A 14,673-nucleotide genomic window follows, 5' to 3' on the forward strand; every position below is an offset into this window, starting at 1 on the left:
TAGTATCTGCAGTCTAAGATGATATTATAGCTATGTTAATTTCTTAAGTTTTGACCAATGTACCACGGTTATGCAAGATACAAACCTTAGGGGAAAGTTGGTGAAAAGTACACAGAAACCTTTGTAATGCTTCTGTAAATGAAACCAACCATCTTTACAAAAACTGTAACAGTGAAAAAAAATCTGACCTAACCAACTCTACCTTGCCTTTAACCTTCAAGATGCCCATGGTCATTCCCAAGTGAGGACCAAGCTAACTTTGGAAGAAATTTAGTTTATAGGTTAAATGGTAATAGCTCTTCCCTAAACTAAACTGCCTTTATAAAACTAATAACAGGTCACAAGTTTAGGATTATGAGAGGGGACTGAATTTTGCTGTGATTACATGTAAACAATTATCAGCCACTGCTCTGGAAATCACAAGATTTGCAACTTCTACAATTACTTCTATACATAATATCACTATTAAATAAGCTAAGATTGGCCTTTTAAAAGACAGACTACTTTCAGATTTTTATATTTCTGATGACTGGATAAGTCCCCCAAACCAGCAACTCCTGTGGCCCCCCACCCAGAACTGGGCTCAGTATACAACGACCGTTTTCCATACCCCTGTAATTTGCCTCCCCAACCAATCAGCAGCATCCATTCTCTAACTGCTGCACATCAAACTATCTTTTAAAAAGCCTAGCCTCGGCCGGGCGCGGTGGCTCAAGCCTGTAATCCCAACACTTTGGGAGGCCGAGACGGGCAGATCACGAGGTCAGGAGATCGAGACCATCCTGGCTAACACGGTGAAACCCCGTCTCTACTAAAAAATACAAAAAACTAGCCGGGCGACGTGGCGGGCGCCTGTAGCCCCAGCTACTCGGGAGGCTGAGGCAGGAGAATGGCGGGAACCGGGGAGGCGGAGCTTGCAGTGAGCCGAGATCCGGCCACAGCACTCCAGCCTGAGCGACAGAGCGAGACTCCGTCTCAAAAAAAAATAAAAAAATAAAAAATAAATAAAAAGCCTAGCCTCCAAATTTTTAGGGAGGTTAATTTGAGTAATAATAAAACTCCGGCCTCCTGTTTAGCCAGTTCTGTGTGCATTAAACTGTTTTTTTCTATTGCAATTCTCCTGTGTTGATAAACCAGTTCTATCTGGGCAGCAAGCAAGAAAAACCTGTGGGGTGGTTACATAAATCAAAGTTGTTCCAAAATTAAAAGTTTATTTGAAAATAATAATGTATTTATGAAAGAAGCTGCACACATCTCAAATGGAGGACAGAAGTTAACTGATCTCTGGATTGTTTTCCCCTCATCTTCACAAATCAAAATCTCTAAGTAGCAGCCCCATGCACAAACACACAGGGACCTTAACCTGAAAGCACACTATTCCATGTGTGCTCCCCTTGACTGGCCACAGCTTCAATGTGCACCCTCTTTTCTCCCACTTCAGGGTCTAGCAAGTGAAGGAAATCAGAATATTTCACCCCAAATTATACTTCTTTGACATATTTTGAGATGGCTGTTCTGAGGGCCTGCAAACAAATAGCCCTGCAAAGCTGTCTGTTGTGAGGGAGATTTGCATCTGTAGAGAAAATCTGCATTGATGCAACCTGGACTTCTCTGAGGTTCTCTCTTGTCTGGATCTAGGAAAGATTAACTGAGAGTCTGACACCTTTAAAAGTCTGAAAGAAATATTCACCATCTATTCTCTCTGAGGGCTGCTCCCTATGAGGTTTCATCTACATGACAGGACCACCTTTGCCTCAAGATGGTATATAAGCTTCTGTGCCTCCTTCTGGGGTTCAGGTAATCACTCTGTCTCCCTCCTCCCATCCCACACATTAATAAATTTGTATGCCATTTCTCCAATTAATCTATCTGTTCTCAGTTTTTTCTCGCAAGTCTTCAGAGGGCAGAGGGGAAGTTCCCCCTTGGTCTCTACATAAGTCAGGTCTTAGCTCTTTCCCTTTCAATGCTCATTCCCACTCAACCCATCAGATCTTCACCAGCCCACTTCCCCGCTGAGCTGAATCTGTGGTCATTCACTTCAATCCTGGCTTCGCTGACTCTCTAATTCCCTACATCCTGGACCTCTGGCACTCCCCAGGCCTAAATCACTCCCATTGCTTTTCTTCTTCTCAGCTATTAAATGGGGATATTCCTAACACACAGTCACACAACACCAAATGCGACTGGAACACATTTGAACTGTCATTTTTGGGAAGTGTAATAGGAAATGACCAAAAGGTAACTATTATAGAACTATACAGAATTATCAAACTCAGTGAAGATTCAACTGAACACAAACTTATTGTTTATAATTTAATTGTATATATACCAAACTATATATAAATATATACAAATATATATGAATTGAGTTAAACCAAGTTGTTTCTAAGATCCCTTGAAGCTCACTGGTTCTGAGTTCCTACCTTACTAACTGAAGGCATCGAACACTTGATCTTCTCCTTTCTGCTTTTCAAAATGTTCCTGTATCCACCCTTCATTCCGTCTTTCTTTTCTTAAGGAAGGGAACATGCATCCCTCTTTCCTTTCCTTGGATATCCCAATAATCCACAGTCTCTACCCCATGTTTGCTTTCTTTTTCCTAGGGCCTACCCATTGTCTTCAACATCTTTACTCATTTGACTTTCATACAAATATATACCTCCCCTCCTCTGAAAAGAAAAATCTTCATTAATCCTCCTGTCTCTCTAGCTGCCGTCCTGTATTCCTTTCACTGCCACTTTATAACAATAACTACCAACATTTCACCTCTCAATTTCCTCAACCTAAACCTGCTTCTACTTAGATCTTTTGCTGAACTCCATGTTCTGTCTCAGGCCTTATTCCTAAGTACTACTGATGATGTCCTCTAAGCCAGGGGTCCCGAACCCCCAGGCCACAGACCAGTACCGGCCTGTTAGGAGCTGGGCCTGTTGGGAACCCGGCTGCACAGCAGGAGGTGGGTGGCCGGTGAGCAAAGCTTCCTCTGTATTTACAGCCACACCCCATCACTCAAATTACAACCTGAGCGCTGCCTCCTGTCAGATCAACAGCAGCATTAGATCCTCACAGAAGCCTGAACCCTGTTGTGAACTGCACATGCAAGGGATCTAGGCTGCATGCTCCTTACGAGAATCTAATGCCTGATGATCTGTCACTGTCTCCCATCACCCCCAGGTGAGACTGTATAGTTGCAGGATAACAAGCTCAGGGCTCCCACAGATTCTATATTATGGTGAGTTGTATAATTATTTCATTATATATTACAATGTAATAATAATAGAAATAACGTGCACAATAAATGTAATGTATTTGAATCATCCTGAAACCATCCCCCCGACCCCATCCGTGGAAAAAAGTGTTTTCCACAAAACTGATCCCTGGTGCCAAAAAGGTTAGGGACTGCAGCTCTAAGCAATGCCTCCTCCTTTTGCTCTCAGGACCTTCATTATCTCTTCCTCTGTATCTCCAACCCTGTGCCTAGAATGCTGATTCAAGAAAAAACTCAACATGTCCTTTGCCTAGAACACCCAACCCAAATCCTTGTAAACCTAGTGAGTCCCAGGAATCTTTTCACTCCCAGTTCAATCCTTACCTACTGTTTACAGCTTTTCCGGCAGTCTCCAGGTAGAGGCCAAGCATGCCCTCTATGCTAACAATGAGCCTTGTACAGACTTTTAATAAATCTAACTCATATATGTCTCCTGCGGGGTGCCTTGAAGGGGTCCCTTGTCATTTTTCAAGTACCACTCCAACATTTAACACTTGGGAACATTCCCCTGCAGGTAAGAAGTATTTTTTTCACTTGCTAATTATCTGGAGTACAGAGCCTTCCCTCAGCACAAGTCACCAGTCCGGAACAAAGGGAGTGTCATGTTAATAACACCATTATTAAAAGACTACAAAATGGCAATGCATGGGAGTGTATTATAATAGCAGAATATAATGTACCTCCTTCACTTCTTTGACTAATTCCCCAAGAGTTTGGCCTTTACTGCAACAGAACAGAGAAGGCCCTTAATGAGTTTGAATTGACCAAATATTAACCAGCCTCCAGTGTCCAAACTGATTTTAAAATAGCCCTTGACCTGGAAATATAGGTGTATTCAAATACACACCCTGATAAAAAAGGACAGACAGGGATAGAGTTCAACATCTATAAGCTTGCCAAGTCAAAAGTTCCTTGTGATAAACTCTAAAAGTAGAGCAGTATTTTAGATAGGGTTTGAATATGTTCATCCTTGTCTAAGAAATCTTGACAAAACAGGTTACATATAGCAAAGTCTACTTTCAGAAAACAAAATCCAGCTGGACATGTGTTAATGAAAACCAACAGTACTGCACTGATAAATAAATAAATACGCAGCGAGGCAACCCAGTCACAGATAGCTAGAGACAACAGTTCTAATGAGTCAAATCACACCACAGAAGTAATTTCCATTCCATTTTAAATACATTATGGTGTTTAAAAAAAAAAAAAAAACTTATTTCCAAAGGTATTTTATGCACGGCTTCCTGAACATCTTTTATCTTAATAAAAGGTTGTTAGTTTTGTCGAGTTAAGGGAGTCAACATAGAGAAGCTGGTATTTCCTTGATGCTAAACTATACCGGTGCTAAAAACAAAACAAAAAACAAATCCCAACTTAATTAATTCTACTTTGGGTCTAGTTTCCAAGGCAGTTTTCACAAAGATTATTCTCAGCCCACTGTTTCTAGTTTTGTAACTTCAACCTTCAGTAGCTGGAAATTGTTATATTTTGGGTAATTCCTTGACACATATGTTCTATTACAGACTCATTTTATTCTACTTACTATCAAGGGTAAGGGGAAAAAAGTGTCACTCCATTGATTCTAAAGTTTTAGTCCTAAGAATCACGTTTGTGTTTATTTCGTGATATCATGTGATATGTTCCTATTAGGGCTTTGTAATTTGGGTTACATCAATTTCATCAACATCAACTTTCAGGTGGAATCCTTCCCAAATCAGAACTGCCAGCCAGTCTCAGCAACCACATAAATCAGAAGAAAAGGAATCAGGAAACTTAGATTCTAGTTTCAAGAGGCACGAACTTGACCTTGGGCAATTCACCTCACTTCTGTAATTCAAATGGCAATGCCTGCTTCCAAAGTATGCTTCTAGAAACAGTTTACGTGTTTCGGGTTTCTCAAATAAAACGGAATTTTCTAAACAGACGGTTTGATACATCAATCTATTCTCTGGCCCAATTTCCCAAACCATCCAGTCCATAAGGTCATAAAACTGCATTTCTTCACAAGTTCTTACTTGCACCACTGTATTACCAAACACGCCCGAATTCCTTTTCTAGCTTTAAACAGATGGTAATATCACATGTACTTATTCTTAAATGTGAAAGAAGAGTAATCTATAGAAAAGACAGTGAAAAGTCTTCATGAATTAACGTGTCGGGTTAAATGAAATCTACTGGTAGAAGAATTGCACTGTCTGCCGTGTACTCAAAAGAAGCTGGAAGATTACTATTATGTCACATGCATGATACTCTCAAACCTCCAAAATCTATCATACTGAAAAAGGACGGAGAAAATAAAAGTGCAGATGGGATAGCGCGAGAAGCCAAGCCTCCCGCGTCAGGATCCAATGAAATGATATAGCTGACGGTGGCACGTCTCTATAGAGTCCTTACTAACTTTGTTCCCTCTACTGAGAAGAGGGGTGAGGTGGGAGCTACTAACTGCAGCTCCTAGGAGGGCAGGTTCCATCCTGATTCCAGCGTCGGCCCCAGATCCTGAAGAAAGGACCGGAAGGGGATGAAACTAAACTGTAAGCCGTGTTGAGTAGCCCATTTATCCCAGGCAGCGGCCGCGGTCATCCTGGGAACCGCACCGCCACTGGGATCCCGGGTCCCGACCCCCTCTGGGAAAGGAGGAAGCAGTGCCAGGCAGGGAGGAAGGTGCACGGGCAGCCTGCAGCCTCACCTGACGCTCGACGGGCCCCACCCTTGCTCTCAGGTGTCCCGCTTCCAACCAGGACCCAGCCAGGGCGCGGCGTCCACCTCTCGCGGCTCCACTTACTTTGTCGCTGGTGCTCTCGGTTTCGTGGTCGCCGCCGGCCGCCTCTCCCTCACGGGGTGGCGGCGACACCGCTTCCCCGGGGCTGGGGCAGCTTCCCCGGTACCTCAGCTCCAACATCTTCCGCTCCCGCACTGCCGTGGCGGCCTCCTCAAGCACCCTGAAACCCGAGCTGCGCGCGGGGTTCTGCAGGCGGGGCGCCCCGCCACCTCGCAGCCGCGCCCTGGAGTCCCGCGGAGCCGCAGCCACTAACGCGGCCCCACCATAGAGCGGCCGCCGCGCCGGTCACCTCCAAAACGGCATCAACGAGAGAGCGCTCGAGGCCGCCTGCAGCGAGGGCGACTCCGGCGGAGGTCCCGGGCAGGCTCGGGGCGCCAGGCGCGAGCGGAGAAGGCGGAGACGCGGCCTCCGGTTGCCAGGTGCGCGTCTCCACGCAGAGGCCCAGGTGGGAGGAGGAGAAGGGGCGGGGAGAAAAGGAGGACACTTGACCCGCTTTAGCACTGCGCTGGGCTCCCGCCGCCACGCCAGCCCCTCCCGCCCAGCCCCCGGAGCCGGACTCGGAGCCGGCGGGTCCCAGCCCCGCACACTTCTCCCTGCCCAGGCCTCTCGCACCGGGTCTCGCGCCGCAGGCCCCGCCCCTCTGCGCTGCACTGCGGTTCCCACAACCCCGCCTCTCCGCGAGGTGACGTCACGAGCCCGGCCCGCGGCCCCGCCCCCGCCTCTGCGTGCTGGCAGGTGGGGCCCCTGAGAAAAGGTGGGAGCTGCTGGGCGGGAGGAGGCTGGAGGAGCTGGGAGGCGGAGGCGGGGCCAGCGCGGGCTGGAAGTGAGCGGTGAGAACTTGCAGACTTGTCCCTGGGCCGCTGCGAGGACTGGAGGAGCTACTCAAAGACGCCCGCTAAATGTTGACAGCGCTCAACACTGCTCCTTCAAACGCCACCCCGACCATGTCAGCTTGAGACGCGCGGCGGGTCGGAGGCTCACCGGACCAGAAACTTGTCTGGCAGGACCGACTGGTTGGCCCCGCGGCATTCCCGCCCAGTGTCATCACCTTGAAAATAGGAGATGCTTTTGCCTCGCTGGGCGTCCAGAGGTGCGTCGGCCAACAGTTCTAATCACGACCGCAGCGCCATCTCCCAGAAACTCGGTACTGAATCTCACAAAGGTCACCACCTAGGATCCCAACACAGTGTGAGATGCTGTGGGGCGCAGTTGCCCTGCAACTAGTCTCTGAGCAGTGGTGGACCTTGGGCTGCCAAAGAGGGAACAGGAAGGGCAAAAGATCCGCGTTAATTCTAGTCCTAATCCTGTTGAAAGGTGATTAGTTTTCTTGACATGTATCCGCCACCTGGTCATTACTGACAAGCTAACAAATAAAAAAAAAAAAAAGAGAGAGAGAGAGAGAGAAAAGAAAAAAGGCGGGCCTTCACACAGGACAAGGTTCAGGAACGCACCCTTATACAAAGAGATCAACTATATAAATTCCTCAAGGTCATTACTGACACGGTAAAAGTAAGTAAGGTGTTGAAAATTTACTAACAAATGAGCAAAACCAAAAGTCAAAGTAGGATGCATTGAAAAGCAGGACACAAAGACATCATTTTACCTCACCAAACTGATCTTTGAAGCTGTGCAGTTAGTTTGGGTTGCACGTTTTCAAAAGGATGTCAAGAAACCATAATTTGTTCCTTATGGGGAGGATAGCGGAAATTACAGAGAAGAGCTGAAAATAAGTCCCTACTGAACAGAGAACTATGGGGTGACTGCATTAATAAATTGTCCAATTGTTTGGAGGATGGGAAATGAAGGACTGCTTGATAGTGAAGAAGATAATCAAAATAATGACTGAAGAAGCTAGTGAAGCCAGTAGTAGGGTTTCCCTCTCTGGCTACCACCCTACCCTGCAAAAAGGATTAGAAGTGCTCCATTCTAACTCTCTGGAAGTCAAGAAGCCTGAGTTCTAGTGTTGCCAATGCCACTAATTGCATGGCCTGGTAAGTTATTAAGCCTCAGTGTCCTCAGCTATAAACGGATAGTAAGGATGGCCTCTGTGGTCCCTTTTAGCTTTTAGACGATCAGAATCAAGCCTTTGGTTTTCCCCATAGCCCAAGAAAAGGAGAACTAGTACACAAGGTACCTGAACAACTTCCTGTTTCCCCTTTCCCTAGTCCACTCATGGCCTCTTTGACTTTTTCCCTTTGCTGCAGGAGGAAAAAGAGAGTGAGGGGGTGACAAAGGGGAGCAGCAGAGGACAGTAGTGCATGACAGAAGAAACAGTATTCCCCAACCCAGGAAAAGTGGGACAAATGCAAAGACTACTGAAATAGAATGTGAGGTTCTACTTACCTCACCTTTCTTAAGCTCTGCTCTTTCTTGTATTGTAGCTAAGAGAGCAATTTCTTTCCATCTTCTTCATTATAGTTATTACCAGTAGTTGAGTGAACAGACTGAGCCCAGACAGCAGGAACCGGCTTATTCATCTTTACAGGTCTAGCTCTTTCCACAGTGCCAAACACTACCCTTCTATAGGTAACAATGTTTGCTGAAGAAGTGAATGAAGAAATAATGGGATGGCAAAGGTACAGCCTAACAAGGAAATATATACACTCATGTGTTGTTTAACAGTGGGGATACATTCTTAGAAATGCATCATTGTGCAACATTACAGGGTGTACTAAACCTAGATGGCATAGCCTACTGCACACCCAGGCTGCATGGTAAAGCCTATTGCTTAGACAACTCTACACAACAGTAAATATTTGTGTATCTAAACATAGAAAAGGTACTATAAAAATATGGTATTGTAATCTTATAGGCTACAGTGGCATGTGTGGTCCATTGTTGACGGAAACATTGTTATGCAACCCATGAATGTATAGTATTTATGGTTTCTTCATTTAAAGTCTGTTTTAGACTTATATAGGTACTCACTTTTCTTCATTTTCACTTTATATGAGAGAGAAGTTGATTTTAATACTTATTAAGAGGGGTTGTAGTAATGACTTTATTTAAGATACAGTGCAATATACTCAACCACAACTGGCTTCCGGAACTCTGTGTTCTTAGACTTTTACAATGTCTTTTTTCTTATTTTTCCTTTTCTTTCTTTTTTATTTTTATCTTTCATTTTCATTCAGGGAACTTATGTGTTCTAAATTTATTGTATTTGTGTTTGGTGACACAAAATCTGGCATGTAATGGTTTCTAAGGCTTTACCTGTTAACTTTTCTTGAATTTATCCTGCTGAAGGGCTTCATGGAAACCCTAAGCACAGGCATAGGCCTAATCACATAGTACAACCCAGCCAGCACTTCTTGGATTGATTTTAAGGTTTTCCAGCCAGGCGTGGTGCCTCACATCTGTAATCCCAGCACTTTGGGAGGCCGATGCATGAATATCTCTTGAGCCCAGAAGTTCAAGACCAGCCTGGGCAACATATAGAGACCCCATCTGTACACAAAAATTTAAAAATTAGCTGGGCATGGTGGCGTGTGCCTGTACTCCCAGCTGCTTGGGAAGCTGAGGCAGGAGGACTGCTTGGGCCTGGGAGTTCGAGGCTGCTGTGACCCCTGTTCACTCTACTGCACTCTAGCCTGGGTGACAGAGTGAGATCCTGTCTCAAAAAAAAAAAAAAAAAAATTAAAAAAATTGAAAATTTTCAACTTCTAACTCCTAATGAGGAATTTGCTAGAGAGATAAGAGAGAGAGTGCTAACATTATTGTTTATATGGTTTTTATTTTAGATTACTGTTTACCTTCTCTTTTGCTGGAAGTAATAAGAGCATAAGAGGCAGAGACGTTGCCTGAAGTAGTGAGAGTAGGAAATGAAGCAATTTGTTACTACTCTTCCCTGAATGTCCTCAGAATGTTCCCAGACTGATAAACATGCCTTCTGGGGTGGGAATGTGAATCTCAGCTGCTTTTCACATCAGAGGCTCAAAGGTGCCCTGCTGGAATGTCCCTGGCTTGCCAGGGGCGGAAGAAATCTTCCTCAGCCAAGCGTTTCCAGTTGCTTAGATACCCAAGTTACAGCTTTTGTCGCTTGACCTATCTTTCTCTGTTGCCCTCTGTCAGTTTTGTTTATAAGTTGGAGGTAGGAATTTCTGATTTAGGCCACCAGAGAAACATTTTATGGGACAATCTTGAAGTATAACTTATATTTACATTTTTATTTTTAATGGAATTGCATAGGAAAACAATGGTGTACTATCAAGTATTGTAGTGAGAGAGTATCAGATGAGAGAGTGCTGTGGTGTAGTTAGAAGTATGGGGTTTATATACCAAGAACCTGGGTTTGAATCATAGCTTGAAGCTAGCTTGAATCATAGCTTGAATCTAGCTGTGACCTAATTTGCTTTAAGCAACATTTTCATCATACGCAGCTGAAGCTGTATCCTAACTGACATGTCCATTCAAAGCTTAAGTAATAATTCTTTACATAACACTTTACAAAGCACTTTCGCATACATTATTTCATTTGTTCTACTCAACAATCTATAAGCTAGGCATAATAAATATTACTCCTGTTTTATAAGAAAAAAAATCTGAGGCTCAGATGTAAAAGGTTAGAAAGGAAATTTGGGATTGAAAGCTAAGTTTTTATACTTTAAATTCTGCCTGGTTCATGATGTAGTACAAATATATAGCAGCAGAAACAAGCAACTTCTAAAGTTGGGGGTGGGGGATAGTTTGTTATAACAGGCACGTAAATTCTGAAGCTAGCCTGAGTTCAAATCCCAGCTCTGCCACCTACTGGCCTTAGGCAGTTAGCTTCAGTGTCCTCATGTGCAAAATGAGAATAAGGTAATATTTCCTCCTAAGATTCTTATGAAGACTAAATTGGTTAATATATGTAAAATACTTAGAATAGTGTCTGGCCATCGTGAAGCACTACACAAGTGTGACCTATTATTATCATTCATATTGTTGAAAGCTACGTTTCTTGAGGAGAACAATATTTGACTTCTAAACTCACTAAACTGCAACACCCCAGAGGACTGTGAAGAAGTAAGAATATGCTGATATTGCTTTGGTGAGGTAGGTAGAAATTATGAAATGGGGTAGGGAGACTTTGCAAACAAGTACAAAGAAATCAGCCTACCCAACAGTTAACCCAATTAGTTAATTTGTGCCTTGTCCTTCTGAGGTAGTACAATTAATGAATTTGGTTTTCCCCATTATTAACTGAAATCAATTGCTACTCATCTACCTTGTATATAATATGATGACTGTGGAATTCCTCCCATTTGTAGGTTCTTCACTGAATCCTAGTAGCTCTAAGCAAATTAAATTTGTTGATTTAATTTCTTTGTAGAGTAGGCAACATATTCTATAATTTTATAAATTGCGCCTTTAAAATGGGTATATGTGAGCTTTTTATACTGCATGGTTCAAGTATTCTGTTATTGTTGAATATGGCTATATATATAGAGAGAGAGAGAAAGAGAGAGGATAACATTTGGGGAAGTGGAAGAGATTGGTAACTGTCTTTAGAAGGGCCGGATCACTGATTTGCTTCAAACTATATCAGTTACCCCTCTTCAACAAATTGCAGAAATCCAGAGGTATCAGTTAAAGTATGTGGCAAAAGACACTGCTTCTGGTTGAGTTGGGCAGAGAAGGAACTTATTGAAAGGATGTTAAGAAGTTCACAGAACTCTTGGAAGAACTGAAGAACCCAGCATAGAAAACTGGGAGAAACAAAGGATTTCAAGCAACAGCCAGGATTACAGTCAAAATTATTCCTAACACCTCAATTGAGGCCACCATTGCTAGATCCACTGGAACAGGATATGACAGCTTGCTCTGCCACTGAGGTAGGCACCAGTCACTGGATGCCACAGTTGCAATTGCTAATCCTTTCTTACTTAGGTTTTTACCTTCACAAACTCTTTTTTTATTATTAATAATAGTTTAATAGGAGGAATCATATTCTTGTAAAATGCAATAATAGCCTAAGATCTCTGTGAAAAGAGCCTTACTAATCAGATAAATAAAAGCTTCAGTTTATATCTTTTAGAAGATATAAGCATTATACTTCTCTTCTAAGACATCCTACTTATTTATGTTTTAACTCCTCTAAAATCACAGTGCATCTTACAGTTGATGAAATAAGAAAACATTAGGTCATAGTTTTATTGGCCATTTTATTTTTCTTCACAGTACATAAAATAATGGTGCATTTAAATCATGCATTTATAATGATTTAATTGAGTCTATGAAGTACAACACTTTAAAAATTATTGTTAGAAAGATCACATATCTTGGATTTTTCCAGATGGTCCCAATTATATGTACGTTTTTCTTTCAATGAAGAGTATTTATTAAATATGTAATTATATATATTTTTTATTTTGAAAACTTTTTCACATCTGTATATTCTCATAGCAAAAAAAGAATTTCCCAGACTATAAGAGGCCTCATTTTTAGTTTGAAAAATATAGTCAGTAATACGTTTTAAAAATTATTTCACTAGTGAATGTATTTTATTCCTGCAAATTACAAAAGACTTTTAAAGTTTACATACTTCTGGTAATACCTATTGTTTGTTGCAATTGTCTGTTTTCTCATAGTTTGATTTAGTAAAAAATATTTTTGTCATATTTTCAGAAATGTCATTGATTTGCCCCCCAAATTATACTAATATCCCAAATGATTATGGAGATTAATTTCCCCTTAACAACAATAATTTATGCATTCAATCATTTTGCATTTGATGCATTTTTATACATTTAACTGGGAGGAGTTGATGAATAGGAGTGGTGAAGACTGTGGCCTCCAGACAGTTGGGAAAATCCTAGAACAGGAAATCTGTTCGAGCATCTTTGGGTGGACTAGGACTGTTGTTAGGTTGTTAACCTAAGATGCTTAAGAAAGACCTAATACAGCAGTGGCATTCTTTTGTTTTATGTTTTTGTTAACAAACCTGGCTTCAGCAACATACCTTGCAGAGTGTAAGTTCTGTACTATTGCTTTTAGAGAACAAATGCCACAATGATTTACTTCAATTAGGTTTTGCCAAGTTATTTCCAGAATGTTCGAGGAAGAGATTAATGGTAGAATGAAAACATCTTACGCAAGGACACTTTGAGATTTCATAAGGCAAAGCTTTGCATTACCTTACTTACAAAGCAAATTTAGACAAATTTGGTGATCTTGTTAAGAGAATAAGTGAACAGTATCAATCTGTATATATGTAGATTAAACAAAATTTTTCAGAACTATGGAATCCTTGACAAATATTTATTAATTTGTTTTTTTTTTTTTTTTTAAGAGACAGAGTGTCACTCTGTCACCCAGGCTGGAGTGCAGTGGTGCAATCATAGCTCACTGCAACCGCAAACTCCTGGGATTAAGGGATCCTTCTACCCAAGCCCCCCTAGTAGCTAGGACTACAGGCAGGTACCACCATGCCAGGCTAACCTATTTATTTATTTGTAGACAGTCTTGCTATGTTGCTCAGGCTGGTCTTGAACTCCTGGTCTCAAGTGATCCTCCTGCCTTGGCCTCTCAAGGCACCAGGATTACAAGCTTGAGTCATCACCCCTAGCCCTGACAAATATTTAAAAAGCGATTCATAAATATTCCAAAACACCAAGAACACATATTATTGTTAACTTAGCAGTGTTGGGAAAAACTGATTTGGAAATGAGCAAAAGAAATTTCTGGCTATTCTTATAGTGGGCCTTAAGCATGCCTAGGGGGCTTGCTAGGCACTATTTGATTTCATAGGAGGATGCACCAATTTTTTTAAAGATGGGGTCTCACTATGTTGTTCAAGCTGTGGTACAGTGGCTGTTCACAGGCTCAGTCATAGGACACTACAGCCTTGAACTCCTCTTGGACTCAAGTGATCTTCCCACCTCAGCTTCTGGAGTAGCTGGACCACAGGTGTGCACCACCATGCCCAGCCGGGGGTACACCTTTGATTGTCTTTGATCAAATAGGCTATTTTGCAACTCTGTTGGAATAAAAAAAGTGCTTTCTGGAAAGCTCATAACCATGTTCTTGTTCATAGCAATGTAAGTGAATTTTGTCTGATAGAGAATATAAATCATTTTAAGTCAAAACCCATTTGAACTAATTTTTAATATATCTCTAGTTCTCTCATTTGTAAATGCATTAAATAAAATCTTTGATATGTGTTCATTTTATATTTGTATAAGATTTGTGATTTTTGCACTTTTGGAAATGATACTTTAGCTATAGTAATAATGCATGTTTGTTTTTATTGAATAAATATTCATCTACATACGTAACAAATGTTTATTGAGTACCTACAATGTCAGAACACAGTGCTAGGCACTAAATAGCATATATATATACATGTATGTATACACAAATGATACATAAATACACACTAGAGTTAAAAAGTTAAACAATACAGTATTATCTAGAACATATAACAACATAAAGTTGATTTTCCATCCTTCTGGAAACACTTCTTTCCCTAGAAGTGTTGTTAACTGCCTAGTAAGTGTTGTTAACTGTTTGCCAGAGTTTCTTACAGATCTGTTTCTTATGTAAGTATATATGCACATGTATATATTCTACATAATGTTCTGTGACATAATTTTTTATTTACTATTATGCCTTAAAACACTGTTTGTGTTTATAAGTACGTTCTAAT

At 41.7% G+C, this 14,673-nt stretch overlaps 1 protein-coding gene across 3 annotated transcripts in view; it reads right to left on the reverse strand.

Moving 5' to 3' along the window:
• CDS1 (CDP-diacylglycerol synthase 1) overlaps positions 1–6,667 on the reverse strand; it is a 66,971-nt gene extending 60,304 nt beyond the window's left edge. The window contains exon 1 of one of the 3 annotated variants that reach the window (XM_017851641.1): positions 6,051–6,667. In XM_017851641.1, coding sequence (XP_017707130.1) covers positions 6,051–6,167 — 117 coding nt within the window. In that variant the 5' untranslated portion in view covers positions 6,168–6,667. The other 2 variants (XM_017851642.1, XM_017851643.1) reach the window with 2 other exon arrangements.
• Between the last annotated feature and the right edge of the window lie 8,006 nt (positions 6,668–14,673).

The sequence above is a fragment of the Rhinopithecus bieti genome, unplaced genomic scaffold (assembly GCF_001698545.2).
Source record: "Rhinopithecus bieti isolate Rb0 unplaced genomic scaffold, ASM169854v2 scaffold_33935, whole genome shotgun sequence".
Taxonomy (NCBI): domain Eukaryota; kingdom Metazoa; phylum Chordata; class Mammalia; order Primates; family Cercopithecidae; genus Rhinopithecus; species Rhinopithecus bieti.